This window comes from Melanotaenia boesemani, chromosome 11 (genome assembly GCF_017639745.1).
Source record: "Melanotaenia boesemani isolate fMelBoe1 chromosome 11, fMelBoe1.pri, whole genome shotgun sequence".
In the NCBI taxonomy this organism is placed as follows: domain Eukaryota; kingdom Metazoa; phylum Chordata; class Actinopteri; order Atheriniformes; family Melanotaeniidae; genus Melanotaenia; species Melanotaenia boesemani.
Window position 1 is genome coordinate 19,798,629 of NC_055692.1, and position 24,991 is coordinate 19,823,619.

Sequence of the window (24,991 nt, forward strand, 5' to 3'; positions counted from 1 at the left end):
TCCCTCTTATTTGCTACTGGCCAAACTTCTACAATGCACTCGGTGACGACAGACTTTATATTTTTGATTGGTTATTAAGTTTGACTGACACCCTTTAGCCAATCAGAATTGTGGTTTCATCTACGTCACGGTATAACAGTAAAGAAGGCACGGAAACTGCAGCTCTTTCGTGTGGCATCACAGAGAACATAGAGTAACGACAACCGGTTAAGCCTCTTTAAACATTTAGCTAGAATTTCTTTATTTATTACTAACAATACAGGTGGGCGACTATGGCTTCGGGAGGGGAGTAAGTAGACCTTTATTTTATATTTATAAAACTATTATTTTTTGTGATTGTGGATATCAACTAAAACTATTTAAATGTCCAACGTTTGTTTAAAATCCATTAGTTTATTAAGTTAGCTCAAATGCTAATATATTACCGAGTTTGCTAGCATTCGAGCTAATGGGGTCAGCTATTTCAACCTCCGCACTTATGTCCCGCGATTAGATAACGACTAGCAGTTTCATCTAATCCTATCAAATTAATATTAAAGTGTTGTCACCACATAGTTGTCGTTGTCCGGTTAATTATCGTGTTAGCCATATGTATAACAGTGACTTGACAAAGCGCAGTCATTGCTGTCGTGTTTGAATGCTAACGTTAGCTTGACATAAGTGTCAAGGCCAAAGCCATCCACCATCTCAACGAAAATTTGGCCTGCACACCGGTTATTAGCTTGCCTTCAGAATAGATGTCAAAACATTAACGCAGTAAATGCATATTTCGATGGTATATGGCCAAGATTTGACCGATAGGTTGGCGATTTTACAAAAGAAAACGGTCCGTAGTGTTATGGTTATCTTCACGGTAAGTCTACAGCTACACTACACTGCTCCTAAGCATGCTAATGGGTCTGACAACTCATGATCGACGTTCTATGTAGGAGCAATTTGTTCTAAGCTTGAAAGCCTTGAAATAGCACATCACTCTTATATGTACCAAACAGTTATTGTGACGTATAAAAATCAAGTTGCAGTTATAACGTGAGCCATTAAAAAAAAAAAAAAAACCTAGCAAGCTAACAAAGTTTTCCCAAGATTCTTTTGCTGTGTCATCTGGCTTCCCTGGCTCGCCAGCCGGTTAGCTCAATGCTAATATTAGCATGCTGTCAATGTGAAAAAGAAACCACGAAAACATTCTTGAGTTTTCTCGAAACGAGTGGTAGCTGTACTCATTACTACCAACAGTATCTTTTACAGCAAAAAATTATTGTACCAAATTTCCATCAGCAACGTGAAATAATAGTTGTTCAGACGACATGTTTACGCTAATCAACAAAACGTTGCTCAAATGTATATTAGCAGCGTACACAAATACACACAGTATTAAGTGAAATTGAGACATTCAGGCATGGAGATGCTAAATTAAACTTACATTTTAGTGCAACAGTGCTAAAAAAAAAAAAAAAGAAAAATAAAGGACCCTCCATTAAAAACAATTGTTTTCAATGGAGGGTCCTTTATTTTTTCACTTGTTTTTAATTGTATAGACTACATGAATCTTTGATAGTGAAAATATTAATTCTGTCATTTGTTTGTTTTGTTTTTCATTTAAGTTCCAAAAATGATGATCTAGCAACTGCAATTCTGAAGCAAAAGAACAGACCCAACAGACTGGTTGTTGATGAATCAATCAATGAAGATAACAGTGTGGTCTCCCTTTCTCAGGTAAACATCTTGAAGCTTGTGGTCATGGCTGTAGCAACAAATTCAAAGATTGCCAAGGAGACAGTTATTGTTAATGATATAAATTTCATACACTTAAAAAATAAAGTGTATATATATTTTTCTTTTGTCTTAAGACCAAGATGGACGAGCTGCAGCTCTTTCGTGGAGACACAGTGCTGATGAAGGGAAAAAAGAGGCGGGAGACTGTGTGTATTGTGCTGTCTGATGACACTTGTTCTGACGAAAAGGTTCGCATGAACAGGGTTGTTCGCAACAATCTGAGGGTCCGCCTAGGCGATGTCATCAGGTGGGGGGGAAACATATTGTTATCCTACTTTTTTATTTCATGCCCCCATTGTGTTGATGAGTAATGTTTAAATTAACATTTCCCTCAGCATTCAGCCATGTCCTGATGTGAAGTACGGAAAGAGGATTCATGTCCTTCCAATAGATGACACAGTAGAAGGAATTACTGGCAATCTGTTTGAGGTCTACCTGAAGCCATACTTTCTAGAGGCTTACCGGCCAATTCGCAAAGGTGAGTGCCATTGTCCAGATGACAGAATTATATGTATTTGCACTTTATTTTAGTGTAAGTCAGTAAGTAGCACAGGGGTAACAAATGTCTTTTTTTAAACTTGTGAAGGTGACATTTTCTTGGTGAGAGGAGGCATGCGTGCTGTGGAGTTTAAGGTGGTAGAGACTGATCCTTCCCCTTACTGCATTGTTGCGCCTGACACAGTCATTCACTGTGAGGGTGAGCCAATCAGGAGAGAGGTGAGTATAATGTATAAACAAAATGCATAGATTAACATTTGCCAAAAATAAGCAATGTGGAAATCTAAACATCTTGGTTTGAACATACAGGACGAAGAAGAGTCTCTGAATGAGGTGGGCTATGATGACATTGGAGGAGTGAGGAAGCAGTTAGCTCAGATCAAAGAGATGGTGGAGCTGCCTCTCAGACACCCTGCACTGTTTAAGGCCATAGGAGTCAAGGTGAGGCTTCTTCTTAATGCGCAGGCAATGCTTTGCCTTCCATTGTTAATTTTTAAAGTGAGCATTTGTAATGAGAAGGTGGGGAAAATTTTGACTGTCCTGTAATTTTTAGACTGGTCCTATAATATTTGCATAGTAAGGACTAGCAAAGAAGATTAACAAGTTTTAACCAGATGTTTTTATCACTGATAATATACACTAACTTAGCAGTCTTGTGATAGGTTTATTTTGTTTGAGATATTGAGTAATTTTTCAAAATTGAATTGAAGTAAAAAAAAATTGTTTTTTTAGTTTGGGTAATGTTATTAGAGTGACATTTTAGGGAACCGTAGATATAAATTAGATTTAGTAAAATGCTCTCCCCCCTGTTTTTTTCTCTTCAAAACATTCTGCCTTTTAGCCCCCACGTGGAATCCTTCTCTATGGACCCCCTGGAACTGGAAAAACTTTGATTGCCAGGGCTGTGGCCAATGAAACTGGAGCTTTCTTCTTCCTGATTAATGGTGTGAACATACATTTTTTATTTCTACTTGGGGCATCTTATTGTTAATCATTAATGGAATTGACTTTCATTTTCTGTTCGTTAAGCTTTTGATGAGTTACATGTAGACAGTTTCCTCAAGTCAAAATGTTGACCTCTAAATTTCAGGCCCCGAGATAATGAGCAAGCTGGCAGGCGAGAGTGAGAGTAATCTGAGAAAGGCCTTTGAGGAAGCAGAGAAGAATGCTCCTGCCATCATCTTTATCGACGAACTTGATGCTATTGCTCCAAAGAGGGAGAAGGTGAGTGAAATGAGTTGGAATAGATAACTAAACAACAGTAGAGTGTCTGTCTGTCTTTATCATTTGAGGGTGTTTTTAAATCAATACCTGCCAAAACCTAGACCTCTTTAAGACTGGATTTTATCCTTTAATAACTGCTATGAAATATAGCTCACTAGATCTTCAGTCTTAATCAAAATAGATTAAAACACCAAAGAATAGATTAAATCTAACATGGACTGTAGAAACAATATGTTTCATGCTTTTCAGACTCATGGAGAGGTGGAGAGGCGCATTGTTTCTCAGCTGCTGACTCTTATGGATGGCCTGAAACAGAGGGCTCATGTCATCGTCATGGCTGCTACCAACAGACCCAATAGCATTGATCCAGCTCTGAGGAGATTCGGTAAATGATCTTCTTAAAGCATGTGTTTGACTTGTTGTGGGGGCTCACAGCTCTTTTCATTGCTCCTATAGGTATGCTTATTAAGGGTGTGAGCATCAAATCTTCCTGCTTTTGAATGTTGGATTCAACAATGTCAGGTGTTTTTTTTTTTTGTTTTGTTTTGTTTTTTTTTACAGATTTTAAGTTCACATAGCCTTTGTGTGGATTTTTTAAAATCTGTACATGTGGGCTTACTATAGCTGAAACATTGAAGTTAACACTTTTTGAGCATAATTTTTAATGAACCATGATGTAAGTGTAAATGCCAGTCCAACAAAACACAGCACCCAAATTTTCCAAATTCCTCTCCTTGATATTTTAATTAATTTCGAAGGATTGCTTTTTGATCATTACCCATATGCACTGATGGTCATTTAAATTACTGTGAACAAGAATGGGCTGCAGGAGAATGTTCATATTTATTCAAGTGGAAAATGAACATTTTTAAAACTTCAGCTTCACTGAAGTGAATGAAGCTACACTTAGGGGAAAAAAATGTGGCTGTGCAAATCTCCTTCAATGTTTACATTCAATCCAGTCTTTTTCATAATAATCGTCTACTTGACTTAAATTTTGTTGAAAAGCCGCTCTGATGGGATGTTGCTCAGCGAGGTATAAATATGCAGGGTTTTTAATGCACAACTACTGCTACTACTGTTTTTTTTGTTTTGTTTTTTTGTTTGTTTGATGGTCTTTGTTAGGACTTCACCAGAAATAAATGCCGCTTTAAAAATTTTTTTTTTAGAGCCACTTAAGGCAGCATTTCTTAATTTCTTGGACAATTTGGGTGTTTCTGCCAGTGTCTTCAGCCAGTTCTGAACTTTTGGAGGACACTTGAGCCCCACCAGTTCAAGTGATGTCTCACAGATGGAGGGGCTGCAGAGGTTAAAATACATTTGAATCCATTCTTGCTTTTCCTTTTTGGCTAAGACAGCAAAACTCCTAGATTAGTAGAGAAAGCAGATCACGTCCTCATGAGCAAATTCCTAATTTTACAACTAATCCCATTTTTTTTTTTTTTATTTTCAAAATCTGTGATTCCTTCTGTCCTTTGTTGGACAAGATGTCTAATGAGCATGGCTTGCTATTTCAAACCAACATGGTATACAACTACTGATCAAAGCCAATTTGGTGAATATTTAGTGTTTTTAATTAGCTTGTTATCATGGTGTCATTATTGCACTAAACTTAGGTAAGAGGGGAATGAACACAGAATACAGACATTCTGCAAGATAAAAGTCCTGTACCTAGATCTGTGAAATATTGAGTCGCAATCAAGGAAAAAAAGTCATCACACTTCTGTTCTGAGACATTTTTGGTTGCACTCTAGAGCCGTGCATAAAGGGATTTGCTTGCTTGCAACCCTTAGTATTGAATAAAAGTAGCTAGCTTGTGTGTCTAGCTTGTGTTTATCATGTTGGCTCTGCAGTTATCTAGCACAGAGCGCACTGAGACAGTTTCTGTGACATCTCCGCAGTTCCGCACAGCGAAAAGATATGATTGAATGCTTCTGACAGCTTTTATAGAGTGCTGAAAATGTATCTTGTATAGTTGTCAAATGCTGATTATTGGTCAGCACTTGTCATAACACTGTACAGTTATTTCACTCAAGTTAAGATGGGTATTAACTTCCTTTTTATTTTATTTTCCCTTTCCCTAAATTGCCTTGGTTTGTCTGCACATCTTCATGGCTATATATGTTTTGACACTAATTTGTGTTTTGACTTCTCTCCAATTCAGGACGTTTTGATAGGGAGGTAGACATTGGCATCCCTGATGCAACTGGCAGGTTGGAGATTCTCCAGATTCACACCAAGAACATGAAACTGGCTGACGATGTTGACCTGGAACAGGTTTGTGCACATAATTTCTCTTGTTATCTCTTGTGATCTGCTTTCATACTTTTGGGCTTGGTGCTTCATTTATATCCCTGTATTTCTTATCTTTATCACAGTGATCACCAGTTAGCCATTATGCTTATTAAAAGTTAGCCTTTTTTTGTGTGTGTGTTTGTTTTTTTTCTTTTTGTAGGTAGCCAATGAGACCCATGGCCATGTGGGGGCAGATCTGGCTGCTCTCTGCTCTGAGGCAGCTCTCCAGGCCATTAGGAAGAAGATGGACCTGATCGACCTTGAGGATGAGACCATTGATGCTGAAGTCATGAACTCTCTTGCTGTTACCATGGATGACTTCAAGGTAAATCTGTAATTTGATCTTTTGAAGTCCAGCGAGAGTAAACTGGTATCGGGTAACTGGCAATGGCCTTCTCAGTCGATACTAATGCTATCAATACTGTTTTGCAGTGGGCTCTGAGTCAGAGCAACCCATCAGCACTGAGGGAGACAGTTGTTGAGGTTCCCAACATCACCTGGGACGATATTGGAGGTCTGGAAGACGTTAAGAGGGAGTTGCAGGAGTTGGTGCAGGTATGAGTGAGATAATTCCCAAAATAGATTCTTTGAGAGTTCCTAAGCGGTATTAAAGTGTGGCATTCGTTATGAGTCTTTTCTTGGTATTGATAAGAATGGAAAGAGATTTGATTCTAAAATATTTTGATAAATACATTTTTAATAACTTGTTAAAATTAATATAAACAAATAGTGGTTTTCAGAAAGATTGTACAAGCAAGATGTTCAAGTCCATTCATGCATTACCGTTCAGTTTGACTACCATTTCAAAACCTTAACGTTTTAGTCTTACCAACTTACATTTATTTGAGCTTATTTTTTGTCTAGTTGCATTGACATTGCAAAAATACCCAGTTACAAAAAAAAACCAACAAAAACATTAAATATCATGCATATTACAGATTTGCAACCTAACTTTTTTTTTCTAATTACTAGCTGGCTGGTATGTCCTCTTACCTTTCCTGGTACAAATGAAACCAGAGGATAAAAAGCATCCTAACTTTTCTTCCTTATTGGGGAGCTCCCAGTTGTAACCCTCAGAGAGCCACTAGAATAAAGTAGCTAAAGATGCAGAACTATGATCGGTTGCAGTTCCTGTTGTACAGATACAGGGGAAAAAGGGTGATTTCTAGAAGTTGGGAACTACAAAAAGTTTCCAGTAGTTCTAAAGCATAGACTTTAAAAGGAGGAGAACTTAAGTCTGTCACTTTTTTCAGCCTGGGATTTGTCCTGCTGTTGACAGGAGAAAATACAATGAAATTAAATTGGTTTAAATTCACAGACATGAAAGCAGAATAAGATGCTCTGTAATGAATTTGTGGCAATAGATTATAAGTTGCACTACCCAATTTACAGAATAAAGCAATGATGTCAAAGCAACTATTTGACATAAAGTTAAATCTATACTGATAATGCTGATCTTACTGTGGTGATATTTTCCTCAATCCAGTATCCCGTGGAGCACCCAGACAAGTTCCTCAAGTTTGGCATGACCCCTTCCAAGGGTGTGCTATTCTATGGTCCCCCTGGTTGTGGTAAGACCCTACTGGCCAAAGCCATCGCCAATGAGTGCCAGGCAAATTTCATCTCCATCAAAGGACCTGAGCTGCTCACTATGTGGTTTGGAGAATCTGAGGCCAATGTCAGAGAGATCTTCGACAAGGTAAGAGTCCTTTTAAAGTGTCTGGTGTTTGATGCAGAGAGGACTTAAGTTTCTTTTGTCTTTAAAAGTCTAAAGCTGATTAAACTCTAAAAAATGGATTTCATATTGCTTTGTAAAACTAGATTGTGGCTTGTGCTTTCAGGCTCGTCAGGCTGCCCCTTGCGTTCTCTTCTTTGATGAGTTGGACTCCATAGCCAAGGCCCGCGGTGGCAACGTGGGAGATGGTGGTGGAGCAGCTGACCGCGTCATCAACCAGATTCTGACTGAGATGGATGGAATGTCGAGTAAGAAGAATGTCTTCATCATTGGCGCCACAAACAGACCAGACATCATTGACCCTGCCATCCTGAGACCTGGCCGTCTCGATCAGCTCATCTACATCCCCCTGCCTGACGAGAAGAGCAGGATCAGCATCCTGAAGGCCAATCTCCGCAAGAGTCCCATCAGCAAGGTGAGTGTTATTTCTCAATATTCACACTAGAAATGCATCCATGCCTTGGACAGTGTCTGCTGCTGGATGCTTTGTTCAGATCTAAACATCATTTTATCTGTCTGCTTTTGTTTGAAAGGATGTGGACTTGGACTTCCTGGCTAAGATGACCAATGGCTTCTCTGGAGCTGATCTCACAGAGATCTGCCAGCGGGCATGTAAACTGGCCATCAGAGAGAGCATTGAGAATGAGATCCGCAGAGAGAGGGAGAGGCAAACCAACCCATCAGCTATGGTCAGTACTTGTTCTGTCCCCTTGCTCATCTTTTTACATCTGGATGAGCATTTGTTTGCTGTCAACTCCAATCTATCAAGTGTATGATGGTCTCCTTTTTTTATTTTTTAAAATTTTTTCATTAAATCCTCCCCTCATAGGAGGTGGAAGAAGACGACCCTGTGCCAGAGATCAGGAAGGACCATTTTGAAGAAGCAATGCGATTTGCTCGTCGCTCTGTCAGTGACAATGACATCCGCAAATATGAGATGTTTGCTCAGACACTGCAGCAGAGTCGTGGCTTTGGCAGCTTCAGGTAAACCTGGCATTTAATGTTCGGACATTTGTCGCTATGATTATTAGCTTTGAAGAATGAACAAATTTTTTTTTTTTTTTTTTTTTTGTAATCCTCAAACAAAGAGAATACTAGTTGACCAACAAAAGGAAGTATAGATATGTTTTACAAGCTTAAATATAGAAATTAATATTTACTTTTGGATAATTTTTTTTTTTTAAAGGAATGAGTCTTTGGGTTAAAAGGAAAAATAAAAAGATCATTGACTTGTTTCCTCTTCCTTCAGGTTTCCCTCCAGTGCTGCAGGTGGCAGTGGTCCAAGTCATGGCTCAGGGGGAGCCGGCAGTGGTCCAGTGTTCAATGAAGATAATGATGATGACCTTTATGGATAAACGTATGCTGCCCCACAGTGGTCAGTACTGGGATCACACCTGTACAAATTCTCATCAGATTCCACATTTTTAGGACTTTGTGCTTCTTTCATGTTTTGTTTTGTTTTTTTCATTTTTTTTTTTCCATTTTTTTTCGTTTTTTTTTTTTTTTTGTATGGATTCCCATGGATAAAGCATGTAGCCGCTTGGTTTGCCCTGACTTTGATGTGGGTGGGGAAATGGGATGACGAAAATGTGAGTGACTGATGCAAAATGTTTTTTTTTTCCCCAGAAGGGTTGGCATTTTCTTTTTGAGTGGCCTCATTCTCAGTATATCACAAACATGAATGACTATATTGATGGGATTCTGTGCTAGACTCTGAACGAAAACATTACTGATTACTTTTTTTTTCTTCTTTTTTTTAAAATAAACAGTAGCATAAAATGTATTACAAATTTGTCAAGGTTATGTTGAAAATAAAATCTCACCAAACAATCAGTTTCTGAACTTGTTTATTGATTAGTCAGAGCACAGTGTCAGATTTAAGCAGGGTTGTTTTTTTTTTTTTTATTTTTTTTTTTATTTAAAAGAGACACTGTACAGATAGTAAGCAACAGGCTGAACACGAAGCACCCTTTGATGTCTCAGGGTTTAAAGTCAGTTCTCTTATTTCTACTCTTGATTTGACAGAAGACATTTTTCAGTGATAATCTACATAACCAACTTCAATAAATGTAATCACTTGGGACAGATTTAATTTAAGCTCCGTTTACTGTGTGTTTGCCAGTGTATTTACGGATTTTCAAAACAAATGATGCTTTCATCATGTTCTCAGTAAGGATCATGGAAGGGGAAGTGAGGATGTTGTGCATCTCTCCACACTCTTTTGCCTTCTTTCTGTTGAAAGGAGGAAAAAAAAGTTATGCTTTCATGCTGCGTTGTTACTGAAAGCCATGCTGAATTGGCTGTAAGGAAGCAAAGGAGATGAAATTTTATGAGGCATCAGAATTACCGGCTCACCTCGACTGTTGGAACAATGAAACGCATGTTTCGATTGAAGGAATTTATCATTTTCATGTCGTCTTGTGATAAGGAAAAATCAAACACCTTGAAGTTCTCCTGGATCCTGGAGGGTGTTACGCTTTTAGGGATGCACACTACACCTTTCTGAATGTGCCACCTGTTGTGTGGTGTGATGAGATTTTGCTTGTGTTAATGTAATTCACATTCACAACAGATGAAGAATCAGACTTTTGGTTTGTTTCATTTTACAAATTTCCTGTCTTACCTGAGTATTACCTGGGCAGGAGATTTCTGGTATTTCTGAGTGATGGCTTTCAGTCGAGGATCCTCCAGCAGACTAGGCTCATCAGGAGATGCCCAGGGTCTGTCTCCACTGCCCAGAGGACTGTAAGCTGTCACACAGACTCCCATAGACCTGAGACAGAAGTACGAGCTATGTTAATAGATAAAATTTTGATTAAAACTTTTCTCAGAGATGAAGATCATTAATTTTTTTTAAACTGGCATTACACTGACCGACAGTGTGACAGCAGATCTGTTTGAGACAAATAAGGGTGGCATTCCACCTGTGGCACAATGACAGATAATTATCAGTTTTTATTATACTTTTTCTGCAAAAATATTTTAGTTTTAAAAAGTAGGACCTGGTTGATGACAGGTTTGTGTCTGGCTATGCTGATGATCTCATCAGTCTGCCTTGCATTGAAGTTGGACAATCCTATATTCTTGACAAGACCTTTATCTACAAGACTCTCCATGGCCATCCAAGTATCTCTGTAGTGTGTATCGGAGTAACAAATGCTTCCATCGTCTCGTCGAGGCATCAGCTCCTTCCCCCGCCTGAAACATGCACAAACTTTTTTAATAACATGATACATGGTTTTCTTTTCAAGCTGATTTTATGTTACATAACAGCTAGGGACAAACAAAATAATGTTACTGAACATATTGCCACTCACTGAAAGGCCATGGGCCAGTGCATGAGGTAAAGGTCCAGGTAGCAGAGACCAAGGTGGTCCAGACTTGTTCTGCATGCCTCTTCAACATCCTCTGGGTCATGCTTGGTATTCCACAGTTTGGAAGTCACAAACACCTCCTTACGGCATAGAGCCTGAGTTTGAGAGAGCAGCAGGTCCACAAACAGCTGACTAAAGGGAGATATACTGAAACCTCCTTGGTCAAAGGGGAATTATTGGGTCCAAAATCGGGATTAAATAATATACATCCAAATGTTCCCTGCATCTTTTTAGGCTGGGACAACTTTAAACCCTGATCGCAGCTTCAGTTCACACATAAACCTTTACCAATATGTTAATCTTAAACCTTACATCGACTTACTCAAAAATTACTATTCTTCATCACTTGTCATAGTTAGTTGTTTGCAAACAAAGTATAATTGCCTAAATAAATCTTAAAATTACTGTGATATTTTTGTTTTAGTTCTAAACCTTAACAGATGTCCACCAAACACTCAGTTTACCTTAAATGTGTACACTTTTTATCATACAGAGGGCAGCTTTAAATTTCTGGAACAACTAGGTGGACTTTGAGACTGTGTTGTCAGCAGTTTGAAAACCTGCATGAGCAGACTGGCAGCCACGTTTCCGTCAGCTTGCCCCAGGGCAGCTGTGGCTACACACATAGCTTACCATCACCAGGTATGAGTGAGGAGTGGATGAATAATGGATTCACAATGTAAAGCGCTTTGGGTGCCTTGAAAAGCTAATCCATTATTATTATTATTAAGGACCTGACTTAGACCTTTAAGTAGAGATTGCTATGGTCAGGGGGGAAACTGTAGATTGACAGAAAATGTTGCTGTTTCTCACCTTTCCAGGACCAACCCACAGAGCTAAAGCCTCTCCAACCTCCTGTTCATTGCCATAAGCAGCGGCGCAGTCAATGTGTCTGTACCCACAGTCTAAAGCTGCCAGCACTGCCTGCTTTACCTGAAAATGCATAGAGTATATATACAATATACTTTTACATTATCCAGAATTATGGATGGGGTAAATCAACAAAACCTGTGGGAGTATGGCTTTACCTGTCCTGGAGCACTCTTCCATGTGCCAAGTCCAATCATAGGCATCTTCTGCCCTGATGAAAGAGTCACAGAAGTGTTCATGTTTCTGCTCTGTGTCCCTGACAATGATAGAGATGCCTGTGAAGTCTTCACTTCTAGACTCCTGTGGAAGTGGGTGCAGTGGCCGTCCAGTCATCATGACCAAGTTGTAATACTCTGTTACTGATTATCACTCACAGCAGGATTCATTAACTCTGCTCTGCAGAAGGGCTCAGGTACATGTACAGCATATTCTACATGTAAAAATCTTTTCACAAAGCAGCAGCCATCATACATGCAGGCAGCAAACAAAACATTACAGGGATTACTTAACATTTTTACCATCTGAGCAGAACTTCTCAATAGATATGCTAAACCCTCTGTGAACCCAAGCGTACTGTTAGGAATGGCTGATACAGCTATATGCCATTAGTCACAGTGCAGTGCTGCTGGAGCAGATCCCAGGCATCCTCCCCATGGTTCACTAATTGTCAGCTTTATACTTACCATGCGGTGTGCACACTTTGTTCACGAAGCAAGCAGCTGTTTCACATGATCTGTGTCTCATAACTCAAATCACCTGAGCCAACTCCCTTCTGACCCAGCTGCATTCGCCAGTGTGTAATTAACTAATCCTCAAACACTGTCAACATTAAACATTAAGCTAATAAAGTGTTAGTCGAGACTTCTGATCACACCTGGGATCATATTGACGGATGGTCCGGTGATTGGCAGGGTTGTGTGTTCACAGCATTTTGGCAGGTTGAGGTCAAAGTCTGTCTCTGTTTGTTTATCTGTAACACACTAATAGAAAAAGTCTAAAATTCAACATACCCATGGTTAAACATAGAGACCAGTGTCACCCAGAAGAAAAAAAAAGAAATGCAATTGCAGTATACATAATCATAACAGTGCTCCAGGTTGTGGTCTTATAGACATAGATGTGCCTCGATTTCTCGATCCTCAACCACTAATACATGATCAGAGGGTAATCACTGGAACTCCTGATAACTGATAATAATGTAACGATGGACATGGTCAGCAGCAATACTCGGGCAGCCTGCGGCATTTAAACAATGCTCAGGTGGTGCTCATTACATTAAAAATAAAATGTTATTGAAAAAAAAAAAAAAAAAAATCTCTGAACAATAATTGGATCATTGGACCTTATTACAGACAGTTCAGGTATTGTATTTTCTTAGGACATCCCATGTTTCTTATGTATGTTCATATTAAGAAGTAACTAAAGCCTACAGATTAATGCATTGCAGTGAAAAATACCAAATGTTCACAGAAATGTTGAGAAGTAGAACAGCAGAAGTAAATAATCACTTTATTACTTATTTCCCCCCAATGATTATGTGCTAGTGAGCTGTCGAGTAAAATCAGATGGTTCATAATGGTAAACAAAAAAAGTATGATGAGAAATTAAATGATTACTACATACTAAAATAAGTAAAAACAATAATAAGCTCTTCTGTGGGTTTTTCCCAGTTTCCAGACAGTTGGAATTAAAGCACCAAGGTTGGGATGTTAAGCGGTCAAGAAGTACCTGCTGGCTCATGATCAGAGAACCTGATACTTTTCTGAACTTGTATGCAGTGATAGGAATTATAAGATTTAACACTTTTTTTGCAATCAAATGTTCACTAATTAAACCAGAAACCTATGATATTGATGCATTCACTTCGATCAAAGTTTGAGATACACGTCATACCCAAAGCCATGTTCAGTGTGTACTTGATACAGAAAAGACTCAAATGACAATAAATTCAACTTCACACATTTGTTTTTTTTTATTTCTTGTTGAAAAGTTAATAAATACTGTCAAATGCAGATAAGCAGTTACAGAGTGTCTTTCAGCAGCAGTAGCGCATGTACTCGCTGCTTGTAGCCACACTTCAGTGTCCTCTGAGGCTTTGAGAGGCAGGACGGACCATCACACACTCAGGTAACTTCTTCAAGTCTCTTCCATCATGTCATAGTGTTTTTTTGTCTGTTTGTTTTGTTGTTTTTTGTCAGTATATCTTACAACAAAAAAGTGCATTTATCACTCATGACGTATTCAAATATTTCTACATACAAACCTTATATATAACCTACAAGGACTGTCTGCATAACTGATGCTCATACATAAATCTTATCATTTTTGTAACCACAAGAGGAAGAACTGAGGAAGTTTCAGAGCCCCCTGTAACTGAGACAGAGAACAGCTGCTGCAGCTGCTGCAGAACCTGTTTCCTAAACAGAGGTTTCTATTAGCTGTACACATGTAGAGTTCAAAGTACTTAGAATTAAAGAAGCCAAAGCAGTTATCAAATCACAAAGAATTCATGAAATCTAAAGCAGACACCAGTGGAGTTTATTTTTGGCACTGCTCACATTAGCACCGAGACATGGCCTTTAAATGCCAAAAGAGAAAGCAGAATATACACAACAAAGCTGGGCTTGTCAGAGGAACCTTTTCTGCTTATTTCAGAGAATAAAGTCATGCTTACATTCTTATGGGAAATCCAACCTGAATTTTATGGCACTTTACACGGATACACAGACAAAAAAAAATCTTCAGTCTTACTTGAAAATTCTCCCTTAAAACATTCTCACTTACATAGAACAAAACACTTTAAATTGCTTATTTGTGTTTTTTTTCCTGAAATTACCAGCTGGTAATATCTAACACAGCATAGGGCATCTGCTTTTGTGCACTCACAATGGCTGTTTATATATATTACAGTGTGACCTGTGTGCGTTCACATATGTGGTGTGACACTGGGCTAAGGCACCTTAAAGTTCCTCAAATAATGAGCCAGAATAAGAGCAGCTCAGAAGGGAAAGCACCCATATTACATGCAGACTGCAATATCCAAGCTTACACTGCTGTTACAGTATGTGATTGTCATCTCCAGATTTTCCAATGCAGCTGAGATATGCTAATACTGATTGTAATGTAATGCTGGACTTGAAGTAAATTGTGGCATTACAAAAGTCTACTTATTTAGGGGGAGATGGATCATATTAAAAAGCTTGCAGCACAATGCTTCTTCAGACTGAAAGCATGATTAAAACAGGTACAGTAGGAGCTGTGTTAAAACTAGAGTTTTCACTGGACACACTGAGGCTGCTGGTACACTGAAGGTAAAAATAAATTTATTTTTTTTAAATATTTGCAAAAGAAAATTCTGGAAAAAAAAAAAGGTTTATTTTTAAAAATACTTCACGTTCCATTCTATCACAAAAAGACAAGGATCAGAGAGGAGAGCTTATAAAATCATTGATAAATCTATAAAAAACAGTTAAGAAAAGAAGGTCTGGTAAAAGCCACATATTGTGCTGAGTGCATCCTCGGACCGCTCCACTGCACGGATTCATGTGTATGTTTGTGCATGTTCTTCATTCCCACATTGTGCAGTCCCTACAAACCCCAGCGTCTTTAAAACACTGTGTTTACTAATACAGGACATATGCTGGACATACATAGAAGTAGATGAGGGAGCGTCAAAAGTATTTTTCTTTCAGGGGTTGGGGGGGATTTGACGCGTGTCTTTCTATGATTGTGGGAGGTGCTGCCTGATAATCTCTCGGGACTGAGGGGGGATCCTATCTGGAAAACGTACTGAAAACTCCACGATGAGGTCACCGCGCTGTGATGGGTTCTTTGGAAAAGGGAGGCCCTCCCCTCTGAGTCGCTTCACTGTCCCTGGCTTGATGATGTCATGACAGGGGAGCGAGATGACTCGATTTTCCAGCGTGGGAATACTAACAGTGCAGCCACACAATGCCTGGAGAGGAGAGGATATAGAAAGAGTTAATATCTTTAGAGGAAATGAAATGCCAAAGCCATGAATAGTTCCGTGACTTAATGTTTCCATGAAGCAAAGTTGGAGTTTATCTTCCCCACAGTATTTAATCACAAGGCAGTCTGTTGTGTTTTCTGTGTTGTGTTAATGTGTGTGAGGAAAAAAAGAAAGCGTGTATTCCCTGACAAATCCTTTAGCATCGACCATAGCATTGCAGGGTTTAGAGAGCAGCTTCTGGAACAGGAACATTAAGAAAACATGACTTGGCATTGAAAAGTTTTTCAGGTGTTTGTGTTTATGCCGATGTCTGTGTGTGAGTGTGTGCCTGTGTGTAAGTGTGTCAGCAATGCACAGGGGACTAATTTTAGCAAAGGTCTCATATCTGGGGCTAATGAAGTGAGGCAGGAATCGGCTGAGCTCGTAAATAGTTGGAGGGCTTGTCAGATCTACACACTTACAGGCGCACACACACATGCCCACAACCTCACCTCCTTATCACAATGTCCCATGAATCCAGTTAGAACGCTAAACTACAGAGACCTGTGGTTATCACGACTTCACAGGCTTTCCAGTGAGCATCATTCACCACATTTGCACTGAATAGAAACCGCTGTTTAAACACATAACTCACTATATAAACAGCTTCAGAAATAACAGGTTTTTCTGACTTTCAGAGCAACTATTGCAAACTAAATTCCCCACAGATAATACAATCAGTGAATAAACAGCATAAATGTGTTAAGAAAGAGACAGAGATCTGTTGTAGATGACCACATGGTCATGAAGTGGAAAGATTAATAAAATAACCTAGTAATAAAACAATAAGATTTAAAATGGAAATCAGAAAAGGCATTTTGAAGAATAACCCTAAGTTTGTGGTTAGCATCCACGTTGCCTCCCAGTGATCTTTGTTTCATGTCCCTCTTACTCGGTTTCTTTTATTTCTTTGCTAATAGGATGTATCTAAGGAGTTGAACCTCATATTTCTTCTTTCAATGCATTTATCATTCATATGTACTTTTGATGAATAACATACTCTGTACTTGTGTGTCTGTACTTTTCCACTGTGAGCCATTAATCATTTCCTTCAGTAAGTCTCTACTGAAACTTATCATGTCAAGGTCACCTGCATGTGGGAGCCAGTTTTTGAGCCAGATAACATGAAAGGAGCACACAGAGAGAAAACTCACCCTTCTTTGTCAGTGTGTATAAATAGATTTAGTAACTTCTGCTCTTGGCTCACCTGAGCAACCACATATGCTCATCTGAGCCTCGGTCGAGCAATATTCTGCATGATACAAATAAAGATAATACAGCCAGTGCTATGCTACTATGCATTTCAGTAATGAAGCTAACAATGCTAAAATGCTAGTTATTGGTTAGCAGACATTGTTGACTATCATGGTTTATTATTGTTAAGCTTTAGTATGTAATTGTTTAAAGAAAAATTAGCAGTGAACACAGAATACAGATGAAACTTTATCTGTAGGGATATTTGGTCATATATCAAGGTAAAAGAGTAATTATGATCTTGAACTAATAATGCTGCATGATGGGATAAAGGGTTAAATATGCCATGATTTCTTAAAATATCATGCCAATTCAAAAACGCTGATATTTTAGAGTATAAAGTGCAATACGAAAAGTCAAGGAATTATCAGAATTATCTTCAGGAAACAATTGAAGGACAAGACTTACAACTGACACAAGCTTCGTTACATATTTAAAGAAGCCTTTATGAATCATTGTCACTGAGAGTTATTAAGTCAGTGACAATGATTAATGCTAAACTGACACATTTACAGTTGTTATAACCACAACAGAGGTTCTTATCAAACTTAGAATTATTTATTTATAAATGTCAGTGTACATAAAACTGTGGTTGGTTTTGCATTTTGGCAAAATAACAGTTTTATAACTTTAACATAAATGTTTCCTTGACCAGTTATTTAGCCCTTTTCTTATAACCTTGCTCCTATTCCTAACTTTTGTTTTAAGTGAAGTTGTTTCCAAAGAACGCAGTGCCACCTCTGATGTAGTTCCATCGCAGTACCACCGGGGACACATTTTGCCATGATTATACACACACCAGACTCACATCGCAAACACCACCAGTCAAAGCGTATGTTAATATGCTTATAAAAGGTGCCATGTTATTGTAATGTGTCTTGTGCACATTTCTGCCCTTAGATGGTGCTTAATCCTCACTGTAACATAAATATCTATCTCTACAGACTAAGTAGGTTGGATACCAAGACACAGAATCTAATAATCTCAATAAAGGTTGGATAAGGTATTCTATTAAGGATGACACTGTTGCTAAATTTCTGAAGCTAAATGTTATTTAAGGCAACTTAAGTGGATAGTGAAGCATTAATTTTTCCAAAACAACTGCTAACACCACTGACTTTGAGCCCACCAGACTTACATGATGTAATAGCGTTATAGCTTGAATTTGCACATGCTTAACCTCCAAGACCTTATCCATGTCATTATGTCACTGGCAAGTGTTCTAATATGACTGTTATTGGATTGTCTTGTCTCGTCTGGTGGGCTTTTTAGACAGGGATGTAAATGTGGACTGCTGAAGTTCAGTCAAGCAGAACAGCTGCTTCAAAGGACGTTTTCTAACCATGACATCAGTGTCCTTTAACCTACCACATACATTATGGTGTGACTTAGCCTAAGACTGTGTTAGAGACTAGTGCCTCATCCTCTTGTTATGAACAGTTCCATTGACTAACACAAGTCTTACACACAGAGACAGGTTGCCATGACACTCGAGACACTGCCAGCTGATCGGAAGGCCCTCTGATTGCATAAGCCTCAGCTCAGACAACAATGCAGTAGAGACTGTAGAGACTGACAAACAGACACATGCACCTTTTTTTTTGCAATATTTCTAAAATCACCCACTAGATATACATTTTCTTTGTCCCGGCTAAATGTAAATGTCTTCACTGGCCTGTCTTAAAAGATGGATGTTAATACTAACTGAGGCGGCAGGATTAAAACACAATAGCTGCTAAAAATGCATGTGTGGCCTCATTTCTAGAGATTCAACATCTACAGTAATTTGCCTGATGGCAAAGGTGGAACTGTCAAAAGCTATCCATTTTGACTTTAGAGCCCAACAGCTCCAGTTAGCACATACTTGTCTTTGGATGTGGGTTTTGCAGCTGAACTGAAAGTAGTATTGAGAGGCTTTAGAAATAATCTGGCTAAGATGATAGAACACTGTAGTGGCATCATAATGCCACATAGAGCATTCCTATAGATCCTGATATAGTTTGATTTTAAGGAAATCAGTGCGTCGGATTTGAGTTATGATCTTTATTCCTTTCTGTCACAGTGAATAACACTGTGTGGCCAAAGGAGTCTCCCACGAGTTTTTCAGCATGGTTAAACAGTTTTGGCAGCACTAAACTGAGTTGCTCACTGGAGCAAACCTCAGACAGAAAGCAAGACTGAACAATAGCTGGGGAGGCATCCACTCCATCAAAATATGACAAAGTAATTACATCTGCCATGTATTAATATGTTTTAGTAATCCACTTCTGTTTTTAGCTGATGGAAACAGTTACCTTTCTGGTAAGTTTATGTTATCTGGTAGATCTAGTTTATTTAGCTTATTTTGTATAGTGCCAATTCACACCAAAGTCATCTCAGGGCACTTTTAAAGATACAGTCCAATTCACCTCAATGTCTTGTGTGCTGTGTTTTCACTGCAGCATTTAGCATCACATCTTCAGAGAAAGCAGAGCAGAAAGGAGCTGTGCAATATGAGCTCCTATTTGCTTTGGAAACTGAATCATCTGACCCACTTCCCTAATATTCCCCAGACACCCCCTCCACCCCAGCTACATCTCCCCTTCTCTCCCCCATCTCGTCTTCAGCTGCATCAGACTTAAGTCTTTTATCTGACTGTGGTGAGAGCAGAGGGTTTTAGCGGCAAGAGTTGTGTGGAGCCAACTTAATCACTGTGCAGGTTTGATTAAGTACAGTGTCTCACTTAATGTGACTCAACAAATTCTAAAGTGTCACTGCGTGTGGGTTAGGGTGTGTTTTCCAGTGCATTACCTCTGTGATTTTATGCCAGAGTCAGTGCAGCTTTTAGATGAAAGTACATCAAAACTGGTTTGAACCGAGTACAAAAAACTCTGCCAGCATTTATGACTCTTTGGGAACATCTGTCATTAGTATGACCACTTGGAGTGCATGCCAGAGATTGGCAATGTTATTAGAAACATTAAAGCCGGACTGCACTCGTTGCCCTCATACTGCAGCTAATTAAATGTCCTGACAATCATAATAATAGCAGCCTGGATTGTCACCACTGTTACACAACAATCCATCTTTAACTGAGAGTGTTTGCAAATATGCTTCAAGATGCAGATGTGTGCACTTGCATGCAAGGTTATGGTTGTGCAAAGCTTGATATTTGTGTCCTGGCTTGTGTGTTGATGTATATGATTTCATACTGCAGCACAGAACAAGTGAGGTTGGTGGTTCCGAGTCTGTCACACAAGGACACCACATTCCTGCTGCTTCTCTCACACCACAGTGGCAGAGACTGTGCTTCTACTAATCCTGCCTTCAAGCAACAGCTTCATACGGTATATATGGCATATATACGCACTCACTCAGAACATTTTCTTACCTTTAAATTACAGTCATAGCTGAGTGACTTATTGCTCAGTTTAAGTGGCTATTATAATATGGAGATAAGAAGAAGAAAACTTGTCTATTTTTTATTAATATTCTTCTGAACCTCTGCAGCTCCACGAATGCATTACTTTCTGCCTGATTAGCTCCACTGGGACTCAAAATCCAAGCCCCAGAAGCATTACTAACCAATCTGCAGACAAATCTGAAAAATAAGAAAAATAGAAAGCAAATAGAAAAGAGAACATAGAGCAAAGGAAACGGGCGCACCTCTTTTAGACTGATCTTGCAGTTATAAATGATATTGGAACCGTCCCTCTTGAAGTGGGCATGTCCTTTGTCTCTAAGGACAAAGGCTATGTCAGCAGGAATGTTCTCAGGGGTCTCGTCCCCCTCCTTTGGGAAAGTGATCTTGGTGCCTTCTTTCCAGCCCTTCTTGATGACAATATTGAGGATCTTGTCCTCTGTCCTCATGCTCCGTCCATCTGGGTTCAGCCTCCGGCGGGTAATTTTCATTCGCTTGGTGCAGCCGTGGAAGATCTCTTCCAGTGAGACCTTAAGCTCATGGACCACCGGAGGGTCCTGCTGCTTTCGGCTGTTCCCCAACCGCTCTGACGGTGCCCCCCTCCTCCTGCGGTTTTCCCCTGGGAAGCCATTGTTCATCCCTCCTGGAAAGCCGAACTGCCGGCCGAAATGAGCAAAGGGATCATCCTCATCCATTTCCACATCCTGCTCTGCGTCGTTGCTGTGGTCGTTGTGGAAGGAGAAACCGTTGGAGCGGCTGTGACTGCGGTTGGAGCCAAAAAACATGTCAAAGGGGTTGGAGCCACCAAAGAAGGAGGCAAAGGTGGCATGGGGGTCTCCATGGAAAGTGTAGTGGTATGTTGAGCTGCCAGGAGCACCTGAGGAGCTGCTGCCTCCTGTCTTCAAACCTGCAAGAGAAAAAAAAGGGACAAGAATGCTTGACTGCATATGCACACACTCTAAACACTCAGCAGTTGAAGACACACATTAACACAAACTCATATACCAGACGCAAGACCCTGTTCAGAAAACACAGAGTGGGTTACAGCAGAGAGAAAAGTGGAGCCCACGTGGGTGGGAAAAATCCCACAGCATCACTAATCTTCCAACAGAGCTGGTGATGGAGCAACTTATGAAATACCAGGTCACTCCATCCAACAGCAGAGACACATGCACAAAACACCCACAAATGCGAACTACAGCAGTCGCTGCTATTCATATCTCAACCACGTAATGATCTTTAGCCATCTGTCTGTCAGCTAAAACACACGGACACACTACACTAGCAGCAGAGGTAGACTATAAGGTATTAGAAACGGTAATTGTTGTTGCCACAGAAGAAAATAACTGACAGTCCCACATGTTTCTGCAAATAAATACAAAGACAGGCAAGAGAGAGGATTATTAGTGACTGAAAATCCACAAGGTTCTTCTCTGTGATATTAGATCTGGTCCTGAGTTGTCTCAGAAACAGCCTAATCTATCAAAAAATGGCTGTTAAATAGGGCTTCACCAGCAGAGCACCAAAGGCTGCTCGGCCTTCAATCTGATAACTTTCTCTCTGTGATGAGACAGACAGGATCAAACCAAGATATGAGCGCTCCTTACCTTCCTCTCCCAGCTGATCATAGATGACTCTCTTCTTGGGGTCGCTCAGTACCTCATAGGCCTCTGCAATTTCCTTGAACTTTTCCTCTGCATTGGCATCCTTGTTCTTGTCAGGGTGGAAGCGGAGTGCCATGCGCCGGTATGCCTTCTTGATCTCCTCTTCGTTGGAGCCCTTGGGGATTCCCAAGGTCTTGTAGTAGTCCTTCCCCATACCTGTACTCTTAGGACTTGGAGAACCCCTCTTTAGCTCAGGCTGTGGTGTATCACTGGTGAGATACAAGGCTCTGGTAAGAGTATTATTTTACTCCTCTGAGACAGATGCTGCTCAGACAAGACTATTTTTATATGACCTGGCAAAGGTGCAGCATGCAACCAAGACGTCCTCTTTGGGGTTTTACGATGAAGCTTTTTTTAGTGATATGTTTTGAACAGAAAATGCTGCTTTACTAACTGTTGCTATGGGGATGTGGTTGCATGCATCCTGAGATGGAGTGTAAAAGGAATTCCCTACATCTGCATATCAAAGTACTCCTTTTCTATCAGCTCTGGCTTTTACCTTAGATGTACCTGTCTTGAAATGTTAGTAATGTATACGTAAAACTAACATGACTGCAGCTCACATTGATTTGCCTCCACTTAGTTGAGCTTAAGCAGCTGGACACAGTGAAACCCCTTCACTGAGGCACTGCGGTGCCTCTGAACAGAGCACAGTAATCTCCAGTTTAACCAGGAGAGACCAATGAGGATAAAATGTTTGCCTGACTACAATGTCCAACATTATAACACGCCTTATATGCCGCATCTACAATGAGATATAGTCCTTGATTACAGCATACAGACAAAAATAAATCTTTAGTGTACACATTTCAATCTAGTCATTACACCAGCCAACGGGTTTTTCCCGAAGGAGATTTCACACAGCTCATGCAATGACAGTGGAATTTAGTGATAGGAAAACAGATTCAAAGGGAAACAATTTAAATGAAATCTTACCAGAATAATGTGTAATTATCGACGATCTAGATCAACATGGTCCAGATTTTTCTCTTTTCCTCCTGCCTGTTCTCTGGTTCCTCAGCCCTGCTGTCTGCCTGCCTCTCCGGCACTGCTGGGTCCTTATAAACTGACGTCAGGACGCCGGGAGGATCACTGGCTCTGAAATAACCGCTGATCAAACACCGAAGTCCGTCTGACGTTTCACTGGAAAACCTCGGACAAGTGCCCACAGCGCCTATATCCAAATCTATATCACTGCAACTGTTACGATGAGAGATCAAGCAGGCTGTCCAAATTAACTTAAATGATACAAACACCCCTAGAGATGCTTTGGATCATTGTTCCTTCGACTTCTGCACTTTAAGATCTGCACAAACTTTAATGAAAAAATCTCTACAGCAAAGATCCTAAAACATTTCCTCACTGAGCCTACTTCTGCTGCTGCTTCCATTCTTGGCTCGGTGCCTGAAAATCGCAGCCTGGACTATCGAGCAGACCCAACCCAGTCCCCTCAGCCAGCCAGCCAGCCAGCCAGCAGGGTTCTTTGTTTAAGATCTGCTCATAAACACACATTCAGAACTAAGTGGAACTGAAAAATCTGCTTCTGTGGCATTGTTTCAACTTCCTACTCCCATAAGACTGCCCAGTCCACACATCAGGCAGGTCAGAGGTGTGAGGCTCTTAACCCTGCAGAGAGTTGGGAGAATCTTGATAGCCTGATTTAAGAAGAAAAATGTGTGGGTGTCTATGTCCACGTGCGTGATCACACAGTCGTGCTTGGACTGAGTTGGTATAAACACTGCTGACTCATATGAGTCCACACACACCCAAATTTATCTTTATAAAGGCAAACCATGGATTCACATCCTACATTTTCAGCACCAAACCATCAAATTAACCATGCTTAATAACTGGAATAAAAATTCACACAGCCCCTTCATACATCCCTCTCATGCTTTTAACATCAATATTGGTTTACTGCCCTTAGTTTAAAACTACCTCACTTAACCATAACCCCTAACCAAACTAATCCAAGATGCCTTACATATCCCCTACCTTAACCCAGCTCCCCACTTAAAATCTAAGTTTGGATAGTTTTGCCAAAAAAAACCTCAAACCTTTACTTTACAAATTCTCAAATAATTACTCAGTTCAAACAGTGGGATATATACAGTAAGTAACCTATGGTAAAACCAAATTTAAAATACTTGAACATTAGAATAATTTAATTTATGCGAATATATGTGAAATATCAATGTATATTTCTCTGAAATGAGTTTTAACACTGTGTAGTTTAAGAATTATTCTCTTATAATGCTTACATTATTTCCTTTGAGTAAATGTTTAACTCCAGGTTTTAACCTATAACAGTATTTTATAAAAACCACAATGAAAGCTATCCAAGGGCACCACACAAAAAAATAAAACATAGTTTGATTCGTCCTCTCATCCTGAGCATGAATGGGGCAGCATGTGGGTGGAGTAGAAGAAATTCTTTTTAACAGGAAGAAATCTCCAGCAGAAGTACAAGGAGGATGGCTATACTTTTGCTTAAGTACTTCATACTTTCGTTTAAGTAAGCTATGGGCCTTCTTTATCAACTGCTGTTGGAAATATTCTAAGACAGCTGACTCATAAGTATGGCTCTACTGGCCCTCCCAGGGGGTTTGAGGTGTTTGATTGCTGTCAATCCAGTCTTTCTCTGCCACTAAATTTAGCTAAAAATGAGACCTTAGTCTAAAACTTTCAGCAGAACCTCTTAGACCATTTGTGGTTCATAATACAGACATTTGGTATGTAGAACAAACTAAAACACAGTCAGTCCAGTGGAACAAATCTTCTTCCGAACTTCACTGTTTTCAGTTTAGAGCAGATCAACAAGCCTCTTTTACAGTTTTCAGAAATTCATCCCCACTTGTGAAGGTCTGAGTCATTAATGGTGACTTTTTCTGTCAA

At 39.7% G+C, this 24,991-nt stretch overlaps 3 protein-coding genes across 7 annotated transcripts; 1 reads left to right on the plus strand and 2 right to left on the minus strand.

Annotated features, from left to right (window-relative positions):
- Positions 1–143: 143 nt before the first annotated feature.
- LOC121648598 (valosin containing protein) lies at positions 144–9,355 on the plus strand. The gene is made up of 17 exons (XM_041998810.1): positions 144–289; positions 1,602–1,713; positions 1,848–2,020; positions 2,109–2,251; positions 2,360–2,490; positions 2,581–2,712; positions 3,113–3,215; positions 3,362–3,495; positions 3,745–3,880; positions 5,660–5,772; positions 5,951–6,115; positions 6,223–6,345; positions 7,277–7,489; positions 7,632–7,940; positions 8,059–8,214; positions 8,355–8,509; positions 8,775–9,355. Exons 1-17 carry the CDS (start codon positions 273–275, stop codon positions 8,878–8,880), a joined length of 2,421 nt encoding a protein of 806 aa, XP_041854744.1. The 5' UTR covers positions 144–272; the 3' UTR covers positions 8,881–9,355.
- A 327-nt stretch (positions 9,356–9,682) lies between these two features.
- Positions 9,683–12,678, minus strand: akr1a1a (aldo-keto reductase family 1, member A1a (aldehyde reductase)). 3 transcript variants are annotated; one of them, XM_041998812.1, is made up of 9 exons: positions 12,453–12,678; positions 11,928–11,980; positions 11,713–11,832; positions 10,843–10,994; positions 10,528–10,723; positions 10,400–10,449; positions 10,149–10,298; positions 9,881–10,040; positions 9,683–9,757 (listed from the first exon to the last, which is right to left on the minus strand). In XM_041998812.1, the coding sequence occupies exons 1-9, from the start codon at positions 12,511–12,513 to the stop codon at positions 9,692–9,694; spliced, it is 1,008 nt and encodes a 335-aa protein (XP_041854746.1). In that variant the 5' UTR covers positions 12,514–12,678; the 3' UTR covers positions 9,683–9,691. The 3 variants fall into 3 exon arrangements, with proteins under 3 accessions (XP_041854746.1, XP_041854745.1, XP_041854747.1); XM_041998811.1 differs by having other exon boundaries at positions 11,928–12,025; XM_041998813.1 differs by lacking the exon at positions 12,453–12,678 and adding an exon at positions 12,288–12,415 and having other exon boundaries at positions 11,928–12,025.
- A 1,038-nt stretch (positions 12,679–13,716) lies between these two features.
- dnajb5 (DnaJ heat shock protein family (Hsp40) member B5) lies at positions 13,717–24,144 on the minus strand. Of its 3 annotated transcripts, none has more exons than XM_041999914.1 (5): positions 23,460–24,137; positions 23,033–23,194; positions 22,040–22,305; positions 20,678–21,339; positions 13,717–15,724 (listed from the first exon to the last, which is right to left on the minus strand). In XM_041999914.1, the coding sequence occupies exons 3-5, from the start codon at positions 22,248–22,250 to the stop codon at positions 15,491–15,493; spliced, it is 1,107 nt and encodes a 368-aa protein (XP_041855848.1). In that variant the 5' UTR covers positions 22,251–22,305; positions 23,033–23,194; positions 23,460–24,137; the 3' UTR covers positions 13,717–15,490. The 3 variants fall into 3 exon arrangements, with proteins under 3 accessions (XP_041855848.1, XP_041855847.1, XP_041855849.1); XM_041999915.1 differs by adding an exon at positions 16,986–17,030 and having other exon boundaries at positions 15,663–15,724; positions 23,033–24,144; XM_041999913.1 differs by having other exon boundaries at positions 23,033–24,137.
- Positions 24,145–24,991: the final 847 nt, after the last annotated feature.